The sequence below is a fragment of the Centroberyx affinis genome, unplaced genomic scaffold, assembly GCF_046629955.1.
Source record: "Centroberyx affinis isolate AG114_WGS23_722 - 3 ecotype Tasmania unplaced genomic scaffold, CSIRO-AGI_Caff_v1 ptg006704l_1, whole genome shotgun sequence".
In the NCBI taxonomy this organism is placed as follows: Eukaryota; Metazoa; Chordata; class Actinopteri; order Beryciformes; family Berycidae; genus Centroberyx; species Centroberyx affinis.
The window spans coordinates 87,501-115,193 of NW_027283401.1; the positions used below are offsets into that span (position 1 = coordinate 87,501).

General features: G+C 45.4%; 1 protein-coding gene across 1 annotated transcript in view; it reads left to right on the plus strand.

The window, feature by feature from the left end:
- The window catches only part of LOC139638966 (signal-induced proliferation-associated 1-like protein 2), a 64,030-nt gene that overhangs the window by 15,178 nt on the left and 21,159 nt on the right, over positions 1-27,693 (plus strand). Inside the window, exons 2-12 of the mRNA XM_071513008.1 lie at positions 987-2,618; positions 6,635-6,771; positions 8,260-8,445; positions 10,227-10,401; positions 10,639-10,742; positions 12,543-12,700; positions 12,832-13,411; positions 14,521-14,795; positions 18,920-19,165; positions 21,149-21,292; positions 26,620-26,699. Of these exons, the coding sequence (XP_071369109.1) occupies positions 1,277-2,618; positions 6,635-6,771; positions 8,260-8,445; positions 10,227-10,401; positions 10,639-10,742; positions 12,543-12,700; positions 12,832-13,411; positions 14,521-14,795; positions 18,920-19,165; positions 21,149-21,292; positions 26,620-26,699 (3,427 nt within the window). The 5' untranslated portion in view covers positions 987-1,276. The remainder of the gene's footprint in view (positions 1-986; positions 2,619-6,634; positions 6,772-8,259; positions 8,446-10,226; positions 10,402-10,638; positions 10,743-12,542; positions 12,701-12,831; positions 13,412-14,520; positions 14,796-18,919; positions 19,166-21,148; positions 21,293-26,619; positions 26,700-27,693) is intronic.

Sequence of the window (27,693 nt, forward strand, 5' to 3'; positions counted from 1 at the left end):
TCTGTGTTCTGTTTGAAGCTGTCAGTCTGATTTATTCACAGTAAACGGCTGAAATGGATCAAGGAATAAAGATGATCTTCATCTTCATGTCCAATCAGGAGCTCAGATACTTTACATTTACAGTAAATAGATAATTTAAACACCACCTCAGGAATGAAGAACCAGGAATGGTCAGCTCCAGTAGAAACCAGTAGAGACTGTGTTGTACTGTCAGCTCCAGTAGAAACCAGTAGAGACTGTGTTGTACTGGTCAGCTCCCAATAGAAACCAGTAGAGACTGTGTTGTACTGTCAGCTCCAGTAGAAACCAGTAGAGACTGTGTTGTACTGTCAGCTCCAGTAGAAACCAGTAGAGACTGTGTTGTACTGGTCAGCTCCCAATAGAAACCAGTAGAGACTGTGTTGTACTGTCACCTCCAGTAGAAACCAGTAGAGACTGTGTTGTACTGTCAGCTCCAGTAGAAACCAGTAGAGACTGTGTTGTACTGGTCAGCTCCCAATAGAAACCAGTAGAGACTGTGTTGTACTGGTCAGCTCCCAATAGAAACCAGTAGAGACCGTGTTGTACTGTCAGCTCCAGTAGAAACCAGTAGAGACTGTGTTGTAACAGTAGGCTCCTCCCACCACAGATGATTGGTTGAAGTTGACCCATGTTGTATTTTGCATGTTGTTTTAAAGGCTGACCTGGAGCCAGCTGAGCGAGGCCGTCAGCTGGGGGTCTGAGGCGGATCACAGCTCACAGTCTCTGACCCTCCAGCCGGTGGAAGCGGTTCAGTCTGGCTTCAGAAACAAATCTGTCCAACGGGAAAATGAACGATGAATTTGTTTGGAATAAAGAGCTTTGAAAATATTAGTTCTAAATGGATGCAAACAGTCATTGGAATTTGCACCAGTCTGCATTCTTTTATCAGCAGAATCAGCACTTTCTACGGCTTGAGGGTCATTTCATGAAAACTGTTGAAATCTTTTTTGCTTTGTGTATTTCAGATCTTTGTCCACAGAAGAGTCCAGTGTGGATTTACTGAGCTAAACTAAAAGGACGCCTCCCTGCCAAGTATCTACTTTATCAGCTGGTATCCAATGGAGTTTGGACCTCATGAGTTTCAAACCTTCTTCTGGCTCTTTGTCTCTCAGCAACTGGAGGAAACTGGAGACATGAAATTCAGGGCTGGAAGTTGTCTTCATGCAGGATATGAGCAAACTTAGTCTCCAAACCAGAAGACATCCCAGATCTTAGCGGAGTAGCCGGAAGATCAACTGGCTGCAATTCTCATTCGATGCAGTCAGAAAACTTGTTTAGCAAGAAGCTTCAGGGTCTGAAGAGCATGGGTCCGCCCGTCTCTAACGCGCCGGGAGCGCCCGCTATGCCCAAGATGGGCGTCCGGGCCCGGGCGTCCGACCGGCCTCAGCGGCGGGACGGCCGGGAGGCGCGCCCCCCCCCGCGGTACGACGGCCCGGTGCCGGACCTCCGGACCGGACCGCCCGAAGGCCCCGGCGCTCCGCCCGAGAAGAGTCAGGAACCGCCGTCCGGCTCGGAGTTCCCGGAGACCGAACGCCCGCCGCGCGACCTTCTGAGCCGCTCTCCGATGAAGAGCTTGTCCAGGATGAAGAGGAGCAACAGCGAGGTCACCGTCAGTGACATCGGAGCCGAAGACGTGGACCGGACCTCCGTCAACCCGAACACGGGCGCCACTCTGAGACGAGAGTACGGCAGCACCTCGTCTCTGGAGAGGCAGGGTTTGTCCAGCGAAGGTTTTACAGCGACACTGAGGGCGGAGCGGGCGGAGTGGGTGGGGGGGGCGGGGTGGGTGGGGGGGGCGTACGGGGCGGGGGGGTTGGGGGGGTTGGGGGGGGCGGAGCGGCCCAGTGCGCCGCCGCACAGCTTCCCAGAGCCTCTGCGCTTCAACGCCTCTCTCTCCCCGAGCCTCCAGACCGCCGCCCAGATCGCTCGCGGTGACATCGTCTGCGTCCCGGGATACGACCGCGTGGACGGGTCTGTGTTTCACGGTCGGGACAGAGAGCGCTCCTACGTCCAGCGGATGAAATCGGAGAAAACCGAAACCTCCATCTTCCGCAGACTGAGGAGCGCGAAGAGCGAAGCCGACGGCGTGGAGCCGGACGGTTCCGCTTTCCAGAAGTGCTTCTCGCACTACGACGTCCAGAGCGTCCTCTTCAACGTCGGCGAGGCCGGCGCCGCCCGAGCGGACCCGGGCCGCGGGAGGAACCCGAGCACCGGGGCGTCGGCGGCGTCGCGGCGCCAAGCCTCCGCTCCCGTGTCCGTCTGCGAGCCGCCGGCGGGAAGCGGCGAGGACGGAGCGAGCGCGGAAACCGACGAGGGAGACGGGAAGAGCAACGACTTGGTGCTCAGCTGCCCTTTCTTCCGCAACGAGACCGGAGGGGAGGCGGACAGGAAGCCGGCCTTCACCGGGCCGAACGCCGTCTACGGCGCCGCGGGAGACGGCTTCTCCGGCGAGTCGCCGCTCAGCGGCCGCCGCACCGACGCGGGAGTCTCCGTCCTGGAGGAAAGCCCGGCGTTCCCTCGGGACGCCGTGAGGCGCTACGCCATCGAGCATCTGGACCAGGGAGCCGGCTACTACCACAAGTACTTCTACAACAAAGGTGAGAATCGCTCCGGTCTGTTTTCTGAATAAAGAGGCGTGGACGCTTTTGTTAAGTAAAAATAAATAACAATATAGCCGCAAGCGGCCATGAAAGGGGTTCAAGCCTTTTCTGAACAGGACTGACGTCACGAATAAAGCATCAGTGGTTCTGAGGACATCGTCCAAATATTTCTCTTGATTTATCTGCAAAGTTCTGCGATCACTGAACAAACGGGTGCGGAGTTACGGCCATTTTTGTGTTAGGCCACGCCCATTTTTGGCGTTTTCAGCGGCCCCTTTTTGTCGAATCGCACAAAATTCGGTACGCATGTTCGAAATGCCATTCCAGACGAGGCTGAGAAGTTTGGGACCGATTATGCAAATGGGCTTTGATTTACTGGCTGTTACATGGTTATTACACCATAGGCCCCACCCACTTTCACCAATGATGACAAAACTTCTGATTTTGTCTAGTACAGCCTCCCTGAACATGTGTACCAAATTTCACGCAATTTCGTCATCTGGATTAGGAGATACAGTTTTTTGTCATTTGTAGCGCCCCCTACTGTTCAGTCTTAACACAGCTGTGCTCACATGGTCAGTGATGATATCTGAACACGTTCACCAAGTTTCATGATGATTGAACAATCGGTCATGAAGTTAGAACAATTTATCTGACAGGCCACGCCTTCTCACAACTTTAAAAATCAATATCTTCAAAACGACAGTAGATATCAACAACCTTTTAACAACTTTTAATGAGATTCCTCTGTAGATGCTACATACCAATTTTGGTGGTGATCAGTCACACGGTGTAGGAGAAGATGTTAAAAATGTGTTTTTCAAAACTTTCAAAACATCTCAAAACCTTTAAAAAGTTAGGACCTGCATACGGACCAAATTTCATCAGAATCGGACTTACGGTGTAGGAGTTATGGCCTTTAAGGTCAAACCTTTAATTATAGCTCCCCCTTCAGGCCGATTGGGGAAATATTTCTTGACCTAGTAATGGTTACCAATATCTGTCATTGGGCCAAATTTCATGTTTCTGCGATGTACCAACTCACGGGTCAACGTGGATGAACATTAGTAATAATAAACCAGCACAAAAACAGGGTTCCCGCCCATATGGGGCTTGAACCCCTAAATATATACTTCACCTTTATGCACTTTTTTAGATTATGTGTACCGCACATATTCCAAATCTATTGATCCATATTAAGCACAGACTGTCAACCCACTTCCAGCTCATACAGTCTACCCAGGTGTTTCCATAACCCCACAGTGGGTTATATTCTATTGTCTTGCTTTTATTGTTTTCATTGCTCTATTATTTTTTACTATTCTTATTGTTTCTACTGTTTTAATGTATATTTTATGTTCTATTTGCGTGGTTCTGCTGAATGCCATTACATTTGCTGCTGCAGCGACCCGATTGGCCCACAGGGATCAATAAAGTCTTGGATGATGTCAGTAAAACAGCATGCAGGAAACACTGCAGGACATGAAGTCCAATCATTTCTCCACGCTGGGTTGCATGTTGGTCATGTGACCTCTGACCTTCAGGCACGTTAAGGCGCTCAAATGTCTTTCATATGTCAGAGTGTGAGGCGCTCTGCTCAGATCAGTCTGAAGTTTTATTAGTATGAACACACACACACACACACACACACACACACACACAGACAGACACACACACACACACACACACACACACAGACAGACAGACAGACAGACAGACAGACACGCAGACACGCACACACGCACACACACACACACACACACACACACACACACACACACACACACACACACACACAATGAGGTGGAGGCTTTTTTCTGAAGGCTTTTCTCTGTTCACCATGCTTGAGCTGATATGCATGGTAATAAATAATGCAAAGAAGAATATGTCAGCTGATATGTGATATGTCAGCTTAGCATTATGGGAAAATACTTTTTATTCATTTGTTTTCTGCCTCAATAACTTTAATTTAATCTCTAGATTAAAACAATGCACATTGTCATTGATAAATGAATAAGTTATAAGTTAATTGATTGGTCCTGTGTAGCTGAATGGGCAGAGCGAGGCGCTCTGTGGGGTCGGGGGTTCAATTCCCGATGGGAACACATGACAGTCCGGCTTACTTTGCTCAATATTGTATTAATCTAATTGTATTAATGGTTATTTGTCTCGGTCTCAGGAACCAGCAGCTCAACATGTTTCAGCTTCTGATCTTTGTCCAAAACAGAAATTCATCACTTTACTTAAAACAGACAAAACGTGTTTATAAAGCTTTATAAGAATCTCACTTTACTTACAGTAAACCAAAACACATGAATAGCTGTCATGAATCTCAATAATAACTAAACTTCAGTCATAATGTCTGTAAGTCCAAGGTGAACAGGGCGTTAATACATTATAAACATATTGTATAAAACATTATAAATCAACTTTATCACCAGTTATAAATCACTATATGTGCTTACAGATAGTGTTATAACTCATTATTAATGTGTTATAGCTGTTCTTATAATATCTATGTAAACTACAAAACACTGAGAACTAACTGAAACCAAACTGAAGTATTTCTACTTTGTAGAAATACAAACTAATGAAAAATCCCAAACTATAATAATCCTGGTGGAAACCTAAAATCACTCTAAACACACACACACACACACACACGCACACACACACACACACACACACACACACGCACACACACACACACACACACACACACCCTTAGTTAACATATGGAGGCAGATTTGGTTTAGGATTACAAATGACCTATTTGAACTGTCAAGCATTTCCATCCAGTGAATGTGCAGTTCATGTTGTTTTCCAAAATTGTGTGTGTGTGTGTGTGTGTGTGTGTGTGTGTGTGTGTGTGTGTGTGTGTGTGTGTATGTGTGTGTGTGTGTACGAAATAAGAGGCTTACAGATTGCAGGTTGATTCAAAAAGGCCTAAAAGCAGAGAAACCAACTCATTTATTTGGGACACCAGGTTCAGCATGTTCATCGATCAATACCGGACCTGAACCACATGGAAATATATCCATCCACACATTGATTTATTGGTATGCTTTACCATTCTGTGAGGTTGGGATTCCATCTCTGTTCACACAGACGGTTTGAGACTTAATAATAATAATAAGCTTTATTTGTATTTGCACCTTTCATACACAACATGCAGCTCAAAGTGCTTTACATAGAAGGCAGATAAAAGACAGATAAAAAGATAAAATTCATATAAAAGAACACAACAAATACTCCCAGTTTTAGATGCACATTGTGAGTGAATCCATATGTTTTTCTGTAATTTTCTTTTCCCCTGTCCTTCCTGATTCTACTCTTGATCTGATATTTAGTCAGATCTCACTGCCTCAGGCAGACGAGAATCATAGATTCTCCTCTTGGTCAGAAACCTCACCATCCTCAGATGGATGAGAGTCATACAGGGTAAAGCTCTGCCCCCCCCCAACATATAGTGTTCACTGTGCAGTAAGCTTTACCCGGACAAGACCAATGAAACTTGGTACTTACTGTGTAGCTGTGTTGGGATCCAGAGCAGAAACAGTTCAGATGAAGGCTTTTTAAAAGCTGAGCTGAAGAGTTTTTAGCAGTTGTTTGAAAATGCTTACAGAGCCTCTCTGATATTCTTTGGCAGGGTTTTGCATTGAAGCTGTTGATAGGCAATATTTTTATATAGTTGATATTTGGCAATATTCATTATCTCAAAATTGAACCTTTGTCTAAAATTCCTTCAAACTTTATTCTTCTAAAAACATTCACAGCTGTTTTCCCGCTGTGTGGCGTCCAGGCGAAGAGTTTTTTGTCGCCAGTCAGCTGCTGTGGTGTTCGGTCGGAACAAAAACCCACGGAGTGAAACCGGTTCAGATATGAGACCGGACTCCTGTCCACTGACCCGGACCGACGAGTCGTTCTTCGGGTCTCTGGTCAGACGGCATCCGGCCGATGTGCCGGTCTAACCCTGAAACTCGGTCAGGCTCTTACTGTGTTTTTGGGGTCAGATCACCAGAACTACCTCGGGACCGATGAGAACCTGGGTCCGGTGGCGCTGAGCGTCCGGCGGGAGAAGCTGGAGGACGGGAAGGACGGGAAGGACGGACCGCAGTTCAACTACCGGATCGTCTTCAGGACCAGCGAGGTAACGGGTCTCTGTCTGTCTGTCAGGACCAAGAAAGTTCATTTGTATTCATCTTAACAGTACAACAGTTTATACAGCTGGTTTCATTCAGACAATCTGATTGGTCAAGAATGTGTTACCTCTGTGCTGATAATTCCCATAATGCCGCACGATCTATCCAGAAGCTTCAGTCAAGCTACAAAGCGTCAACTAGAGGTTTCAGTCCTTACCTGCATGTAGAAACACAAAGTTACATACAACATACAACATACAACATACAACATGTAGAGATGACATCACAGCGTTTCAGAGTCCCAGCTGATCTGTTCTGAGAGACTCGCTGTGTTTCAGCTCTGCTCTGTGTTTTTAAATGTGCTGTGAGGCTCTGTGACCTCTGACCTCTGACCTCTGACCTCTGACCTCTGACCTTCACATCCTGACTACTGGCTGCTTGTAATGTTGCTGCTCTACAGTGAAGCTGATTCCACCGCTGCAGCCAGATGCCTAACATGTAAAACACACAGTGGATTATTCATTAGATAATGTGTGGCTTTACTGCTCTGTCAGGAGGAATGTTGAAATATTTATCACAACTTAATGGGAAGATGTTAAAAGAACGTTCTTCGTCTTCATCGTCTTCAGTATTTACAACCAGTTTTGATCTCCCACGCTAAAATAATATCTGAGTGAGGCGCTTTGTATAAAAGCTTTCACCCAGTGGCAGATGTTCAGTACGTTTACATCTTGCACAGTGTTGACTTCAGAAGCTGTGATGTAAACATCAGGAGAGAAACTGAATCCATCTGAACGCCGAGGCAGAAACCGGACCTGGATCTGGAGGATTATCGAGTATTATGATCTGGTGGTTTCCTCACATCTCAGCTGATTCACTGATTCAGACTGATTCCAGTATTAACACTGGAAACAAAAAGCCTTAAGAATTTAAATACCACAGCTTTCAAAATGTATGTACTGTACAAACCAGTGTTTTCAGATTTTCTAAATCATGTGAGGGAAATAATTATATTTATCGTTTTCGATTGGCGGCTTGTCGGCCTTTTCTTAGACCCCCAGAGTCCATCGGCCTTCCTGCTGTGAAAGACCAAAGAGAATCTGACCGAGACTCATTCAGTCTGACAGCTTTAACTTTTCAAATTTCCATGTAAAATAAAACCTTTGAACCTTTGAACCTTTGAACCTTTGAACCTTTGAACCTTTGAACCTTTGTTTCACCGTGAGCCTCGGGCTGCTTTTTGGTTTTGAACCCAAGAGCTTCTGCTTCCTCTGACCGAGCACCGCTCCCACATGTTTGTTGTTTTGTAAATCTCTCTTCTCGTGTCTCTCTCTTCACGTGTCTCTCTCTTCACGTGTCTCTCTCTTCACGTGTCTCTCTCTTCACGTGTCTCTCTCTTCACGTGTCTCTCTCTTCCCGTCTCTCTCTCTTCCCGTGTCTCTCTCCTCACGTCTCTCTCTCCTCCCGTCTCTCTCTCCTCCCGTCTCTCCTCTCAGCTCCCCGCTCTGAGAGGAGGTGTCCTGGAGGACGCGGTCCCGTCCGGGGCGAGGCACGGGGGACGGGGTCTCCCCCTGCGGGACGTCCTGGAGTTTGTCGTCCCTCAGCTTAACATCCAGTGTCTCCGCCTGGCCAGCGGCTCGCCCAGAGTCCCGGAGCAGCTCCTCAAACTGGACCAGCAAGGGGTGAGTTACCCAGCATGCCTTGTGCTGCAGTGCATTCTGGTCTCTCTCCTCTGGATTTCTTCCTGTTTCTCCTGTAAATGGCGGCTCTAGAGAGAAGCCCTGGCTCTTTGATGTCTGTATTGATTCTTTGATTCTTTGAGTTTTTTTTCTCTGTTTCTCTGCTCAGACAGAAGTGCAGTGAGTGAAATGTAGGTATTTGTTTTCTTTAGCTGCTCCTTCCCCCTTGAATTATTCTCTGAAGGCCGCGGGTCCATAAATTATTCGGCCCTCACGTCCATGGGTGACTATTTGTCACGTCGCCATGGTGATCGCCATGGTGACGGCAGCATCTCAGAGAGGAGGAAAGGCGGCCGCCGGCATCCCTGCGTGAAATTGGAAATTTTGCTCCACAAATCGATTTTGCCTTTGAGGCTGAAAGTCGGTCAGATAAACCTGAAGGAAACTCACAGGGTGGAGAGGATTTTATTTCCATTTTGGAAAGTTTCTCATTCAATATCTGTAACAGAGAGAATCTGCTGTTATGGATTTTAACGTTTTGACAACAAAGACTGAAGCTGAAGATGACGATCAAGATGAAGATGAAGCTTCTGTCCTTCAAAATGTTTCATCATTCATGCTGATTTTATGTCAGCAGTCATTTTGTAAAGTGCAGGGTTAAGCAGTCTGTTTCTCAGTTTTCTCTCCTCTCCTCTCCTCTCCTCCTCTCCTCTCCTCTCCTCTCCTCTCCTCCTCTCCTCTCCTCTCCTTCTCTCCTCTCTCCTCTCTCCTCCACTCCCCTTCTCCTCTCCTCTCCTCCTCTCCTCTCCTCTCCTCTCCTCTCCTCTCCTCCTCTCCTCTCCTCTCCTCTCCTCTCCTCTCCTCTCCTCCTCTCCTCCTCTCCTCTCCTCTCCTCTCCTCTCCTCTCCTCTCCTCTCCTCCTCTCCTCTCCTCTCCTTCTCTCCTCTCTCCTCTCTCCTCCACTCCCCTTCTCCTCTCCTCTCCTCCTCTCCTCTCCTCTCCTCTCCTCTCCTCTCCTCTCCTCTCCTCCTCTCCTCTCCTCTCCTCTCCTCTCCTCTCCTCTCCTCCTCTCCTCCTCTTCTCTCCTCTCCTCTCCTCTCCTCTCCTCTCCTCTCCTCTCCTCTCCTCTCCTCTCCTCTCCTCTCCTCCTCTCCTGCACCTTGCCTCTGCTCATGAATAATTCAGCAGCAGTGGAAATTTAATCTTTCTGTGTGTTGCTGACTGTTCAGTCCGGTCGGTCTGAGCTGCAGAGTCAGGAGTGGATCAGATAAAAGATAAAAGATAAAAGATAAAAGATAAAAGATAAAAGATAAAAGATAAAAGATAAAAGTGTTTCAGCTGATCTGACTGCAGCTGGAGGATAATGATATAAGATGATGGAGCTCCGCCTCCTTGGTTTGTTCAGGTTCAAACTGACCGATCGCAGCCAACCGGAGCTTGTAAACAGAAGTCACATGACTCACAAGCAGCTCGTTTTATTGGACAGAGTTTGAACCTGTCATCCTGCCACTTCCTGTAACTTTATCTGACATGACAGACCTGTCTGTCTCTTCTTCTGTGGTGTTCATACCACTTAAGAACACACAAAGAAGTATCTGAATATGAGCATCAGTCCAGACTTCATTTTGTTCTGCTAGGCTTTCTGTCTCTTTCTACCCATAATGCACAGCGTTACACCGCCAGGATCAGAGGTTCAGTTCTGACCCGGCGCCTTGCTCGGCGGCACATCGGCAGTCTTCTGTGGTCGCTCCGCCTCTAAAGTAGAAAACGTCTTTGTTCTGCAGCTGAGCTTCCAGCACAAGGTGGGCGTCCTGTACTGCCGGGCCGGCCAGAGCGCCGAGGAGGAGATGTACAACAACGAGAGCGGCGGCCCGGCTCTGGACCGCTTCCTGGACCTGCTGGGCCAGAAGGTCCGGCTCAAAGGATTCTCCAAGTACAGAGCGCAGCTCGACACCCAGAGTGAGAAACCTCCGTCTGTCTGGAGCCGGTCTGACATCATGTGCAGCTTCAGTGTGGACCCTGCTCACACTGTGTGTGGAGTGTGTGTGTGTGGAGTGTGTGTGTAGTGTGCAGTGTGTGTGTAGAGTGTGTGTAGTGTGTGTGTAGAGTGTGTGTAGTGTGTGTAGTGTGTGTAGTGTGTGTAGTGTGTGTATTGTGTGTATTGAAGCTGGTCTGACATCAGGTTTTTCTCCTCAGCTGACTCCACAGGAAGTCACTCCCTCTACACGACCTTCAGAGAGTATGAGCTGATGTTCCACGTGTCGACGCTGCTGCCACACACTCCTAACAACAGACAGCAGGTCAGCTGCTGCTGAGAGGCCGACTGCATGATGTCATGATGTCATGATGTCATGATGTCATGATGTCATGATGTCATGATGTCATGATGTCATGATGTCATGATGTCATGATGTCATGATGTCACATCAGTGTGGTCAGACTTCAGACTTCAAGTCTCTGTGATAAAGATCATTAGTCATAGTAATTAGTCTTCATGTTGTGTTACGTTTTATTATGTGGTATTGTTTTCATAAAATAATAACAACAATAACAACAACAATAATAATAATAATAATTATTTCATATTTAATTTTATTTAATTGCTATACTGCTACTGAGAACAATAAGCCATACGAACAAGGGCAAGAACAGCAAGATATGAAAAATAAGAATTAGGAAACGCATTAGAAGGAAAAAGTGATTACAAAATAAAAGCATAAGAATAACCGTGAAGATACAAATGGGAAAAATCAAACATATTCCATTAAAGCAAGTCTATAAAATTGTTTCAAAATGATTTAAAAGATGAAACTAAATCAGAATGAAATCAGTTGAATCAGTACAATCAGAATAACCAAAGCAGATGATTCAGCTCAGCTGTTTCTCTGAACTGGCGTCTCTCATTTCACAGCAAACGTTTTTTTGTCACGTAGACAGACGTTTATTAATTGGAATTTCTATTACTGGCGACGTTGCCGCGGTAACAATTCCACGGGCCGCCGTCAATTAACGCCGTGTGTGAGATGGTGAGATGGTGTTGTTAGGAGACGGGGGGGCGAGGGGGGGGCGAGGGGGGGGGGGGGGGGCGTTAATGAGACGACTGAACACAGCTTCTCCAGACTCCTGCTGTGGAACAAATAACTGATTATATTTATTCAGCATGTCATGGACAAGGTAGAATGCATTTTGCAGGTACTGATACTGTACCACAGTACTGATGCTGTACCACAGTACTGATACTGTACCACAGTACTGATACTGTACCACAGTACTGATGCTGTACCACAGTACTGATGCTGTACCACAGTACTGATGCTGTACCACAGTACTGATACTGTACCACAGTACTGATACTGTACCACAGTACTGATGCTGTACCACAGTACTGATGCTGTACCACAGTACTGATACTGTACCACTGTACCACAGTACTGATGCTGTACCACAGTACTGATGCTGTACCACCACCACAGGCCCAGTGTGGGTGAAGCAGCACTGATGCACTGTTCCCTGTCCCTGCCTGTGTTCTTTATACAGTAAAGTTTACAGTAGAGAGGTACAAGATACAGTAGAGTCAACAGCTGGAATCCCTCAAATACGACTCAGAAACTCTCCAGGAAACTAAACAGATCCTAGATGTGTTGTGTGTCTCAGAACTTGATTAGCAGGATCTGGATCATGACTGATAGTCCGGGCTAAGCGCTCTGATCCTCAATCCTGCTTACTCATCTGCACATCCAGAAGCCGGCCAAGCTCAGCCGGAGCTTATCAAGACATGTGAAACCATGGATGGGCTCCATAGCTTTAATCACTGTAAGCTTCCTTCATTCAGAATGACTTTAATCAAAGTGCACTGAATGTACAGGAACCTGTGTTGTGACAGCAGGACAGGGACACAGGGACAAGGTCTAGTTCACAATACACACTGATAGCTCAGAGACACCAAGCCTCACATACAGTGGGACAGTGGTATATTGTATAATGGACAGGAGGCTTTTCATATCACTCTACAGATATGCATGCATCCTTCAGTCACTGTGCTTTCAGGCAACATGGTTTATCTTCTTGTGTTTATTCTCTCTGTGTTTCTGTCTTCCCAGCTTCTGCGGAAGCGTCACATCGGGAACGACATCGTCACCGTTATCTTCCAGGAGCCCGGCGCTCTTCCCTTCACGCCCAAAAACATCCGGTCCCACTTCCAGCACGTCTTCATCATCGTTCGCGTCCACAGCCCCTGCACCGACAACGCCTGCTACAGGTGAGGAGGACAGAGCTCCGACACTGTATGTCTGTCTTTGGAACAAAGCTGTGTTTCTATAGACTTTATTTCTATGTGAATTCTCCTCACCTGTGCGGTCCAACATGTCGTCTTTTCCTCTCGCTGTCAAGCGTTGCTGTGACCAGATCGAAGGACGTCCCTCCCTTCGGCCCTCCGATCCCAGCGGGACCGATGTTCCCCGGCTCCCCCGCCTTCAGAGACTTCCTCCTGACCAAGATCATCAACGCCGAACACGCGGCGCACAAGTCCCACAAGTTCCGCGCCATGGCCGTGCGCACCAGGCGGGAGTACCTCAAGGACCTGGCGGAGAACTTCGTCACGGCGACGCCGGTGGACTGCTCGGCCGCCAAGTTCAGCTTCATCTCGCTGGGAGGCAAGAAGAAGGAACGCAGCAGGCCGCGGCGGAACGCTCACCTGCAGAGCGCCGGGGCGGTCACCTGGGCCGTGGTCGCCCGCGACTTCGGCCGCTCCGCCGATATCGGCTGCCTGCTCGCCATTTCCAACGAGTTTGTGGTGCTGATAGAGGAGGCTTCCAAAGAGGTGGTGTTCAGCTGCTACTGTCGCGATGTCATCGGCTGGAGCGCCATGTCCGGCGGCGTCAAGCTGTTCTACGAGCGCGGCGAGTGTATCGTGTTCTCCACCCAGGAGGGATGCTGGGACGACCTCCCTGAAATCACTCAGAGGCTTGAGGTAAGATTTTGATTGGTCATCAAAGTTCAGACCGATCAGGGAGCTTGATTTGCTGTTTTGTAATGAGGTAGATCATTTCATCCACAAACATATTAGAATAAAAAAAAAATAAGTTTAAGTTGAACAGGTCGTCTACCACAAGGCTGTTGTCCTCAGTAGGATTATTATGGGATGTTTGTAATCTACCCAGATTGTAATTTGAGGTGAAATCTTAGACTTAGTTTTGTTTAGTCCATGCTACACATTCAAAGGGTCAGCTTTACATTTCTTTCTTCTTCTTTTCTTTCTTCTTTACGTTTTCATAAATACAAAGAAACTTCACACACATTACTAGGCTTTGAAAAGCTAAAGGGGTAATCAGCTAATCTGCTTGAAGGGTTTGTTTTCACAGGGATTTTAATGGCTAAGCACAAGGTGCTAAAGACCCTGCTGGAGGTTAACTGAGGTTAAGGTCAACTCTGTCATTGGAGAATAGTTTCTTTGATGTTTCCCTCACAGATGTTTCTACATATCTGAAGTGTGGAGTGAGCAGATAGCAGTGAAGGGAGACTCGAAACATGATGTTTCTCCTCTGTCAGCTGACAGGCTGCTGGGGATTTAGTTTCAAATCAGTTTGTACAAGCCACAAAAATGTGACACTTACTGTTACAAAATGATTTTTTACATGACAGTAGGTCAGTAAAATATAGCATTCTGTATTTGGTAAATAGAATTATTGATTGATCCAGTTCTAAGGAGAGAAGTAGATCCAGAAACATCACTCCGTTCTGTAGTAGCACCATGTTTGGTAACATGTTTCCCTCCAACAAAACAGTCTTAGAAAATGGAAAGAGATTATTATTATTATTATTATTATTATTATTATTATTATTATTATTATTATAATTACCCTCCGAGGGAAGAGAAGCCTCTTCCCCTGTCGTCCATGATCATACAGGAACACTTTGTTCCATCTGTTGCCCTGTAGCTGTGACCTTTGCACTTACCATTGGTGGAAAATGTTGAATGTAAATGAGTGACAGGGAGGCATGAGACAGAGGTGAAGCACAGGAACAGAGTGAGAAGACAGAAGCAGAAGTGGAATAATAAGTTTCCTCTGTCCGGTCCAGACGGTGAGTCGGGGCGGAGAGGCGGTGGAGTCGACCCTGCGGAGGAACGGCCTGGGACAACTCGGGTTCCACGTCAACTTCGAGGGCGTGGTGGCGGACGTCGAGCCCTTCGGCTTCGCCTGGCAGGCCGGTCTCCGCCCCGGTTGCCGATTGGTGGAGATTTGCAAGGTTGCCGTGGCAACCCTGTCACACGAACAGATGATCGACCTCCTGCGTACATCGGCGGTGGTCAGCGTGGTCATCGTCCACCCGCATGAGGACGGAACGCCACGGAGGTAAGGAGCCGGTAGTTAAGGCTGGTCAGGAACCAGGAACCTCTCTGTAAGGTTCTACATCCACCAGGAACCTCTCTGTAAGGTTCTACACCCACCAGGAACCTCTCTTTAAGGTTCTACATCCACCAGGAACCTCTCTTTAAGGTTCTACATCCACCAGGAACCTCTCTGTAAGGTTCTACATCCACCAGGAACCTCTCTGTAAGGTTCTACACCCACCAGGAACCTCTCTTTAAGGTTCTACATCCACCCGGAACCTTTCTTTAAGGTTCTACATCCACCAGGAACCTCTCTTTAATGTTCTGTATCCACCAGGAACCTCTCTGTAAGGTTCTACATCCACCAGGAACCTCTCTGTAAGGTTCTACATCCACCAGGAACCTCTCTGTAAGGTTCTACACCCACCAGGAACCTCTCTTTAAGGTTCTACATCCACCAGGAACCTTTCTTTAAGGTTCTACATCCACCAGGAACCTCTCTCTAAAGCAGTGGTTCTCAACCTTTTTGGTTCATCTTATTATCTCACGGCCCCCTGGGGGCTACCAACCCCCAGACTGAGAACCTGGGTTACCACCAGGAACTTTTCCTTAAAGGATCAGGCTGGTGTTCTTTAATGCATTTCTTACCGTCAACAAATCCTATGAAAATAACAAAATCAACAAAGCGTTTGCTCTCCTCTCGTTACTTTCTGACTTCCCACGTTCCGTTTTTAGCCGTCAACCAGGAAGTCATCGGCTCCAACTGTAAACTAAAACCTTTAAATTCAGCTCACAAAGACATAGTTTACATTTTAAAAATCTCTAACTGTTACCATGAAAAGTCAGGCTGTTGTAGTTTTTACCAAATCAAATTCAAACGGGAACAAATTCTTCATTACGCCGGGGACTATTTTCTGTGTTACGGAACTACTTTCCTGAGATGGAAAAGTGTTTACGGCCGGCTTATTAAGTCGTTTGAGGAAAAAGTGGTCCGGTGATGATGAAATATGCTGCAGAGCAGCAGCATGGCTCTGTGACGGGTTTTTAATGTTTTTTAATACAGTGGAGTTCTATGGCTGCTGGGACATGGCTGCACTGGGACCAGATACATGGACCAGACTTGTTAGCAAAACACATTCATTGCTGATTTTGTTATTTTCATAGGATTTAAGAAACGCATTAAAAACACCAGCCTGATGCTTTAAGGCTGGTTCTCCACCAGGAACCTCTCTTCCTAGCACTGCCTTTTTTCTCTTAATTTCCAATGTAAAGTTGATGCTAACACATGTTAAGCATGATATTAAAGAATGTCATGCTTAAAACAGGTAGATACAGGTAGGTAAAACAGTAGTTGCCTAGCAACAGCAGGAGCCACGCCCCCCACTTCCCACAGTGTATTTGTTTAGCGCTGCCAGGTGGACACAGGATCCCTCCTCTCTCTGAACCTTCAGGACAGTCTGCTGCTGAGTTAAAGTTTCATCAGGATGTTTATTTGTCATGAAGGAACGCACTTCATGTAGAAATGATGAAAATCTGTCCTCAGTCATAGCTGCTGATATGAACACAAGGCGTCAGACTGAGTTGTCCAAAAATAATCTCATCTAAAAAGTAATCCTCTCAGCATAATCTGATATTATATTATTTCAGTCATAGATTTAATAGCCTGAGAGCAGTTCTCTCAGTCAGTGCTGTGAACTGGGCCGAGCGTCACACAGTCCAACAGGAAGAGACATTTTGTTTGTGTTTTTGCAGCTGAGATAAAACAAATCACACAAAGTGATTTAATCTAGTGATAATTTAATCTGGCCCTAATCCTAGATTTGGTTTAATTAAAAGCAGAGTGAACTGGGAGCTTCCACAGCTGACTGGTCCCCAGTTTACAGGATCAGAGCTGGAACAGCGTCTCTGAACTGACTCCGGCCTGAGGGTGAAAGGACAGAGACCAACCTGAGGAGTAAACCGGATTAAACTGGAACAGCTGCTCAGTCTGCAGCATCATACATGACACAGAGATGCAGCATCATACATGACACAGAGATGCAGCATCATACATGACACAGAGATGCAGCATCATACATGACAGAGATGAGGAGAGATTTATATTCTTTCTTCAGTGCGATATGTCAGGTGTGTTGGGACATGTTGGCATCAGATTTAGCAGGTAATTCACCAGACAGGGTTTCATTTCCAAATGCCAAACATTCATTTAGGAAAATGAATGTTAACATGATATTTATTGCTCATTATTTTAAAAACTTTAGATGTAAAATAGCTAATAATTTAGATGATGTCCCGTATTGAATTTTACTTTCCAGCTAACAGTATTTTTTAGTAGAGTAAAATTCACACTTTTGAAATGGGGGATATCGCATTTTGTAATGAAACTCTTCACACTGTGCAGCCCAGCATCATGAGACACGTGAACAGAAAGCATCTCCACCTAAAGACACGTGGTCACACTGTCCGTCCAGCTGCCTTTGAGCAAGGCAGCGTGAACACCAGCTGGAGGCTGTGGAGGAAATGTGAAAGTGAAAGTGAAGCAGAAAGGACCGGTGAAGACAGAGGCTTGGTTCGGCTCCGGCTCGTTCCGGGCTAATTAACTCCATCCCCCGACCTAACGGACTCGTTAAGCTCATCCGTGTCATCGATGTGATGCGGCCCGAGGCGGCGAGCCGCCGGTCTGAAGCCGAACCTCCAACACACTAACCCGGTCTGAAGCCGAACCTCCGACACACTAACCCGGTCTGAAGCCGAACCTCCAACACACTGACCCTAACCCGGTCTGAAGCTGAACCTCCGACACACTGACCCTAACCCGGTCTGAAGCCGAACCTCCGACACACTAACCCTAACCCGGTCTGAAGCCGAACCTCCGACACACTGACCCTAACCCGGTCTGAAGCCGAACCTCCAACACACTGACCCTAACCCGGTCTGAAGCCGAACCTCCAACACACTGACCCGGTCTGAAGCTGAACCTCCGACACCCTAACCCGGTCTGAAGCCGAACCTCCAACACACTGACCCGGTCTGAAGCTGAACCTCCGACACCCTAACCCGGTCTGAAGCCGAACCTCCGACACACTGACCCTAACCCGGTCTGAAGCTGAACCTCCGACACCCTAACCCGGTCTGAACACTTTCCCTGAACGGCTGCAGTCAGCTGTTCTCACTGGAAGTAGGTTAATCTATTCTGAACCATTAGGACTGAAACTGTTAGGAGACAAGAGGGGAAATCAGCCGGTGAGATCAGTTCAGAGGATCTGACAACCTCCTGCTGATCCCCCCCCCCCCCCCCCACACACACACACACACACACACACACACTACAGTTTAATAACACAAAGGAGAGTTACTTCCTGTCCAAAGTCCAGAAAGTGAGAAATTGTTTGAAATCTCAGCAGCTGGCCGATCATCAGTATTGATCAACAGCCTGATCAATCCCACAGATGTGTTCTGGTCTGTGTGTGTGTGTGTGTGTGTGTGTGTGTGTGTGTGTGAGAGAGAGGCAGAGCAACGAATCACCTGCAGTCTGACTGCAGCCTGAAGTGAACTGGAACTGGAACTCTACTGTACACACTGCAGCTTCTGTGTTTTACACATATGTGGTTGTATATATACAGTATGTTATATATATATATATATATATATAGTTGTATATATACAGTATGTGGTTATATATATAGTATGTTATATATATATATATATATAGTTGTATATATACAGTATGTGGTTATATATATAGTATGTTATATATATATATATATATAGTTGTATATATACAGTATGTGGTTATATATATAGTATGTTATATATATATATATATATATATATATATAGTTGTATATATACAGTATGTGGTTATATATATAGTATGTTATATATATATATATATATATATATATAGTTGTATATATACAGTATGTGGTTATATATACAGTATGTTATATATATATATATATATATATAGTTGTATATATACAGTATGTGGTTATATGTATAGTATGTTATATATATATATATATATAGTTGTATATATACAGTATGTGGTTATATATATAGTAAGTTATATATATATATATATATATATATATATATGTATATATAGTGTATGTTATATGAAGCCTGGTCTTGTCCTGTGTGCAGGAGCTGGTCGGAGTTGTACCGGGTGCCGATGCTGGAGTTGAAGCTGGGGGGGGGGTTAGGGGGCGGGGCCTCGGGGCCCTTCAGGCCGCCGCCCCCCGCCTGGCACCGGGTCACCGCCGTGCCAGTAGCCCCGCCCCTCTCCAGAGCCTCGCCCAATCAGGGCCCCAGCCCCGGGCAGCAGGTGTTCCATTACGCTTCCGGTTCGATCTCAAGAAGCGCCTCCTTCGACAGGAAGGAAGGAACCAGGTACTCTTCCTCTTCTTCTTCTTCTTCTTCTTCCTCTTCCTCTTCTTCTTCTTCTTCCTCTTCTTCTTCTTCCTCTTCTTCCTCTTCTTCCTCTTCTTCCTGACCTCCATGTTTTCTAAAATGCCCTCTAACCCTATAGATAAATAAATGTATAAATAAATGAATAAAAATCTCCACCTTCAGCACCTGATGAAAATCTGATTTCAGTTTTTTACCTCGGAAATGAGGGGAGATCAGATTCATTTTTTCCAAATATTTCAAGTCTATCTTTGATTCTTTGATCTTCTGTGACCAGAAGGCACTTTGTTTGTTTTTTGTTTTTACAAATTTTTCTCTGAGGCGGAATGACGATCAAAATCAGGATCGGGGATTTCCACCTTTAGACCGTTTTTGTTGTTCTGTTTTGCTCTTGTTGTGTTGAAGTGAAGCTGAGCGGGTCACACTCATCTGTCCCAGTCAGTCAGCCAGAAAAAACACCTAACTGTAGTTTTGTTTTTTTTCTTCTTATTGACTTAAATGTTTCCAGGGTCATTTAAGTGTTGAGTTTCATGAACCTCGATGGTCCTTCATGGTCCTTCATGGTCCTTCATGGTCCTTCATGGTCCAACAAGACTAGAGTCTACCAGCTGTGAAGGTTCATTTTGTGGAAGCGTCTCTGCTGGACAGTCTGCCTGAACGGACCGACCCGCCCACGGGCCCCTGCTGTCCCGGGATAAAAATACACGGCTTCAGAATAAGTTGAAAATAATTCCCAGACTTCAAACCTCAGTCTCACATTTTACATTTCAGCTTTTCTGCCGTTCTGTTTTCGCACCGCTCCAATTAAAGGTGCGACTGAATCACAGATTTGCTAACAACCTTCACACTCATCTGCTGCATCTTCACTTTCAGTGTTGCATTTCTGATTTTTCCTTTGTTTCTTTTGAGATGGGATGTTTTTTTAAGCCTCTGCAGGTTTATTTTTTTTATCTCACCTGCACAGTCACCTGCATCATTTTGTATGTGCAAATATTGAACAGAACGAGGTGGAAAATGATAAACGGTTGTTAATATTACCGCGTAGCTTATGTGGTCCTGAGCAGTTCCCTGTGTAGCTCAGTAGGAGGAGCAAGGCAGTAGCAGTCCCAGGGTGAGGGTTCGATTCCCAGCAGAACATGCACAGCCTTCAGTTTCTCACCAGATGGAGATGAAACCTGCTGAAGTCCTGACACCTCTCTCTCTCTCTCTCTCTCTCTCTCTCTCTCTCTCTCTCTCTCTCTCTCTCTCTCTCTCCCAGCTCTGCCAGGCAGTTAATTGGGTGACTCAATTCACGGCTGCCAACACTTTAACTGAACCCCCCCCCCCCCCCCCCCCACACACACACACACACACACACACACACACACACACACCTGATCCCCGCACCTCACACCTCATGATTTACTGGTTTCTTCAGGCTTTGTTTCATCACCAATCTGCCAGCAGCAGAGTCTCCATGATGGAGGAACACTGTAGAATTGTCTGTTAGTTGATAAAGTCTAAATCTCCAAGCAGCTCGAAACCAACCAGCTAGCCTGGTGGCTAGAAACTGTTGCCCCCCTGCTGCCCCCTGTTGCCCCCCTGCTGCCCCCTGTTGCCCCCCTGCTGCCCCCTGTTGCCCCCTGCAGCCCCCTGTTGCCCCCCTGTTGGCCCCTGTTGGCCCCCTGGTGCCCCCTGGTGCCCCCTGGTGCCCCCTGGTGCCCCCTGCTGCCCCCTGCTGCCCCCTGCAGCCCCCTGTTGCCCCCCTGTTGGCCCCTGTTGCCCCCCTGCTGCCCCCTGCTGCCCCCTGCTGCCCCCTGCAGCCCCCTGCAGCCCCTTGTTGGCCCCTGTTGCCCCCCTGCTGCCCCCTGTTGGCCCCTGTTGCCCCCCTGTTTCCTTCATTCAGTTTTTCACAAAAGCTAAAGACTGTGTTGTACTGTCAGCTCCAGTAGAAACCAGTAGAGACTTTTGTTTGTTTTTTCCCAGAATGCTTCAGGACTACGACATGTCTCCCTCGGCCCTGCGGACTCGTGGTGATCCCAGTCAGCTGTTCTGCAGCTCGCCCAGTAACCAGTCCACCTCCAGCGACCCAGGACCCACCGGCACCTGGCAGAGCAACGCCTACAGCGGGTGAGGCCGCTTCAGACCGGTTCAGACCAGACCTGTTCAGACCAGTTCAGACCGATTAAGACCAGTTCAGACCGGTTCAGTCCAGTATCCATACTGAGACTATAGCGAGACGTCAACAGAACCAGTAACCATAGAGCTGCACAATTAATCGTAGATAATCGTATATCGTGATTTTATGTTTCCACAATTAATAATTGTGTTATTCAGCGATATTGAAGTGTGTGTTATATTTCCTGGTGTGGTATATCAGTTCTTCATCACTCCTGACCAATCACAGCCTCTGAACGCCTCTGATCAGATCTGATCTGATCTGCTCTGATCTGGATTTGACCTGCACCCCTCTCTTTTAAATGAATAATCCACAATTTAGTAATTAAATGTCAGAAAAGATAGTGACAGGAGCGCTTCAGGTATCTGTATTACAACCGAAACAAACCGAAACAAACCGAAACACACCGAAACACACCGAAACATCATAACACACCTAAATACTCCGAAACACACCGAAACACTCCGAAACACCATAACACACCTAAATACTCCGAAACACACCGAAACACCATAACACACCTAAATACTCCGAAACACACCGAAACACACCGAAACACACCGAAACAAACTGAAACACACCGAAACACACCGAAACACACCGAAACACCATAACACACCTAAATACTCCGAAACACACCGAAACACTCCGAAACACCATAACACACCTAAATACTCCGAAACACTCCGAAACACACCGAAACACCATAACACACCTAAATACTCGAAACACACCGAAACACACCGAAACACCATAACACACCTAAATACTCGAAACACACCGAAACACACTGAAACACCATAACACACCTAAATACTCACCATAACACACCATAACACACGTAAACACACCGAAACACACCGAAACACTCCGAAACACTCCGAAACACACCGAAACACACCGTAAGACACCGAAACACACCGTAACACACCTAAACACACCAAAGTACACCGAAACATTCTGAAACACCATAACACGCCTAAATACTCCAAAACACACCGAAACACACTGAAACAAACCGAAACACTCCGAAACACACCAAAGTACACCGAAACAGACTGAAACACACCAAAGTACACAAAAACACACCGTAACACACCAAAACACACCGAAACACACCGAAACACACTGAAACACTCTGAAACACTCTGAAACACTCTGAAACACACCGAAACACACTGAAACAAACCGAAACACTCCAAAACACACTGAAACACTCTGAAACAAACCGAAACACTCCGAAACACTCTGAAACACTCCAAAACACACCGAAACACTCTGAAACAAACTGAAACACACCGAAACACACAGAAACAAACCGTAAACACTCCGAAACACTCCGAAACACACCGAAACACTCTGAAACAAACTGAAACACACCGAAACACACCCAAACACTCTGAAACAAACCGAAACACACCGAAACACACCGAAACACTCTGAAACAAACCAAAACATTCCAAAACACACCGAAACACTCCGAAACACACCGAAACACTCTGAAACAAACCGAAATACTCCGAAACACACCGAAACACTCTGAAACAAACCAAAACAATCCAAAACACACCGAAACACTCCGAAACACACTGAAACACACCGAAACAAACCGAAACACTCCCAAACACATCGAAACACACCGAAACACTCTGAAACAAACGGAAATACTCCGAAACACATCGAAACACACCGAAACACCATAACACACCTAAATACTCCGAAACACTCCGAAACACACCGAAACACCATAACACACCTAAATACTCGAAACACACCGAAACACACTGAAACACCATAACACACCTAAATACTCGAAACACACCGAAACACACTGAAACACCATAACACACCTAAATACTCACCATAACACACCATAACACACGTAAACACACCGAAACACTCCGAAGCACACCGAAACACACCGAAACACTCCGAAACACTCCGAAACACACCGAAACACACCGTAAGACACCGAAACACACCGAAACACACCGAAACACCATAACACACCTAAATACTCCGAAACACACCATAACACACGTAAACACACCGAAACACTCCGAAGCACACCGAAACACACCGAAACACTCCGAAACACTCCGAAACACACCGAAACACACCGTAAGACACCGAAACACACCGTAACACACCTAAACACACCAAAGTACACCGAAACATTCTGAAACATCATAACACGCCTAAATACTCCAAAACACACCGAAACACACTGAAACAAACCGAAACACTCCGAAACACACCAAAGTACACCGAAACAGACTGAAACACACCAAAGTACACAAAAACACACCGTAACACACCAAAACACACCGAAACACACCGAAACACACTGAAACACTCTGAAACACTCTGAAACACACCGAAACACACTGAAACAAACCGAAACACTCCAAAACACACTGAAACACTCTGAAACAAACCGAAACACTCCGAAACACTCTGAAACACTCCAAAACACACCGAAACACTCTGAAACAAACTGAAACACACCGAAACACACAGAAACAAACCGAAACACTCCGAAACACTCCGAAACACACCGAAACACTCTGAAACAAACTGAAACACACCGAAACACACCCAAACACTCTGAAACAAACCGAAACACACCGAAACACACCGAAACACTCTGAAACAAACCAAAACATTCCAAAACACACCGAAACACTCCGAAACACACCGAAACACTCTGAAACAAACCGAAATACTCCGAAACACACCGAAACACTCTGAAACAAACCAAAACAATCCAAAACACACCGAAACACTCCGAAACACACTGAAACACACCGAAACAAACCGAAACACTCCCAAACACATCGAAACACACCGAAACACTCTGAAACAAACGGAAATACTCCGAAACACATCGAAACACACCAAAACACACCGAAACACTCCGAAACACACTGAAATACACCGAAACACTCCGAAACACACTGAAACACTCCAAAAACACACTGAAACAAATCGAAACACTCCGAAACACACCGAAACACTCTGAAACAAACCGAAACAAACCGAAACAAACCGAAACAAACCGAAACACATCTAAACACTCCGAAACACACCGAAACACTCTGAAACCAACCGAAACAAACCGAAACACATCTAAACACACCGAAACACACCAAAGTACACCGAAATAGACTGAAACACACCAAAGTACACCAAAACACACCTAAAAACACCGGAACACACCAAAGTACACAGAAACAGACTGAAACACACCAAAGTACACCAAAACACACCTTAACACACTAAAGTACACCGAAACACACCGAAAGACTCCGAAACAAACCGAAACACTCCGAAACACTCTGAAATAAACCAAAACACTCTGAAACACTCTGAAACAAACCGAAACACTCCGAAACACTCTGAAACACACCGAAACAAACCGAAACACTCCGAAACACTCTGAAATAAACCGAAACACTCTGAAACACTCTGAAACAAACCGAAACACTCTGAAACAAACCGAAACACTCTGAAACACTCTGAAACAAACCGAAACATTACGAAACAAACCGAAACACTTCGAAACAAACCGAAACACTCTGAAACACTCTGAAACAAACCGAAACACTCTGAAACAAACCGAAACACTCTGAAACACTCTGAAACACACCAAAACAAACCGAAACACTACGAAACAAACCAAAGCACAGTTTTGAAGCCTGGGAATTCTGTGTGCAGAAAGCTGCTGAGCTTCCTGTGAGGAGAAATAAAAAGCGGATCACGACGACGTCAGCTGATGTTAGCTGAGCAGCTGCTAGCTAACCAGCTGCTTAGCACTGCTAGCAGACAGTACAGTGTTGTGTCTGCTAGCTCTTTCCTGCCGCACAGTGATGCGTTCTGTTAAAGCTCCTTGTAAATATTGTTTTTTTTTTTTAAAGTGATATTCAAATAAAGCGTATTATTGTCATTATTACTATTAGTAGTAGGAATAGTATCTTTGTTATTCGCATTATTTTTGGATCTCTAGTAAATGATTGATTATTCAGGAGGAAGTGCTGATTACCTTCTCTACCTACTGTCACACACACACACACACACACACACACACACACACACACACACACACACACACACACACACACACACACACCCTGAGTAAATCCCCTCAGTCTCAGGTTTCTCTGTCTGGCAGCAGCAGGGAGAAACTCTCCAGTTACAGTGACTGAAATAGCTTCTGCACATTCCTGTAACTCTTCCATCAGCAAAGCATTGTGGGCCGTTTATAAGGCAGACGAGAGTTTTCGGTAGATCGCCTCGTTAGTTTGACTGTTAATGAGAACAGAGACCGGAATCATCCATGAGTCCCTCACCAGAGCAGAGCCGTCTGTTCATGAACTGAAGTGAGAATTCATAAACTCCAGTTCAGTCCTGCAGTATGAGTGTGAGAGTGTGTGTGTGAATGAGTGTGAGTGTGAGTGTGTCAGTGTAAGTATGAGTGTGTGTGTGAGTGTGTGTGTGAGAGTGTGAGTGTGAGTGTCAAAGTCTCCCAGCTGTAAGGAAACAGAACTAAATTCCAAAAACACGAAACACGTAGAGGCAGAGAATCCTCTCACCAAATACAACTGTATGAAATTACAATTTTAATGAATGATAATTATTACATATCGCATATATACATATATTATATATCACTGATATCACATTTCACCACACTGTACATGTGTGAAACTGTGTTGAGTGACAGTAGCTCCATGCTAACACTTTAGCAGACACTGTGTTGAGTGACAGTAGCTCCATGCTAACACTTTAGCATACACTGTTGAGTGATAGTAGCTCCATGCTAACATGCTAGCGTACTAGCTAAACTAGACACTAGCCTTATCTAAAGTAAGAAGACTGACCTTTTAATAATAAAAGGCCTGTAGCCTAGATTCATGATTTTTTTTAAATATCAATAACTCAAAACAGCTGATGTGTCCAGTATGTATCCTGTATCCAGATTTATTTTTGCAACTATTTAAGATGAGCAACCATGTATTCATCTGCTGCGCAGTGATTTTTATTTTGTTATTTACATATTCAAATTAGAATATTGTGTAACAAATGTGTAAATTTGCATCATTTTATGTTCTCACATGGATAAAGTTTGTCTGCACTTTCCTGTTTAATTCTGATGAATAACTTAATAGATGGTAAGGGATTTGTAACTTCTTTAATGAATTATTTTTGATGAATTATTTACAGAATCTATCTAAAGTTCTAAATTTTTTTCTCATATTTGTACGTCTTCTCTGTCCAGATGTCAGCCTGGCCTCATGGATCCATCCAGCAGCACTGAAGGAGAGAGAGAGTCCAGACTGGAGAGGACCCGGTCTGCAGGTACCAACACTAACATCACTTCACTTGTAAATCACATTTCACTTTCAGCACTGGGGGATTTCTTGTATAGTGTGATTGCATTTAACAAGCACACTGGGTGTTAAAGGTGTTAAAATGTATGTTATTATAGCTGTTAATTATTTCACCATGTAATGACTGATGAACAGAACAGAGTTTGCAGTTCAGTCTGCATCCCGTCTGCTGTACCAAACACAGCTGGACTTCATCTCTCTTAATTATCATTTCCTGCTGTCCTTTTCTTTATTCTGACTGTTTATAGTTTCACTTTCTTCAGCTGTTCAGTCAGAACAGCTTTGTTTCTTCAGTTGGTTGGTAAATTGGTTAAAAAGTCTTCATTTGGCTTTCTGAACCCTGTAGATTCCCTGTTGATGTCCTAAGTTTTATTGATGATCCTCCTCGGTTTGTTTTTTTACTTTTTCCTGATAAAGTCGGTTGTTCTTTACAGCAGTTTGCTGTTTAACTTGCAGTTTTCCTCTAACTCTGACTCCCCAGCTTCCACTGCTCTAAACTCAACAAATACTTTCTGTACATGCATACGGCCCTCTGTAGCCCTGCTAATACAAATAGAGGCACATTTTACTCTTCTGTATATGCAGTTAATTATTCTTCTATTCTTATTATTATATTTTTCTTATCTGTATCCTGTTTGCTGCTGCAACGGCCCAATTTCCACCAAAAGATCATTAAAGTTGAATCTAATCATAAATATGGAATCAAATCCATCAGTCCTGTGATCATCTATAAACAATTGTTGATCAATAATAAGTGATCAGATAGTATGTCCTTTCCAGAGCTGATGCCCTTCTGCAGAGACACAAATAAATTCAAACAATATACATTAAAACAACAAATATTCTTTCATGTGGATGGTGGATTTCAACCATTTCCACCTCATTGAAATATTTGACAGCTGCATGCAGTTGATGCAGTAAAATGTAAGTAAAATGCAAGTAGCCTTAATCTGAAGTCCTGT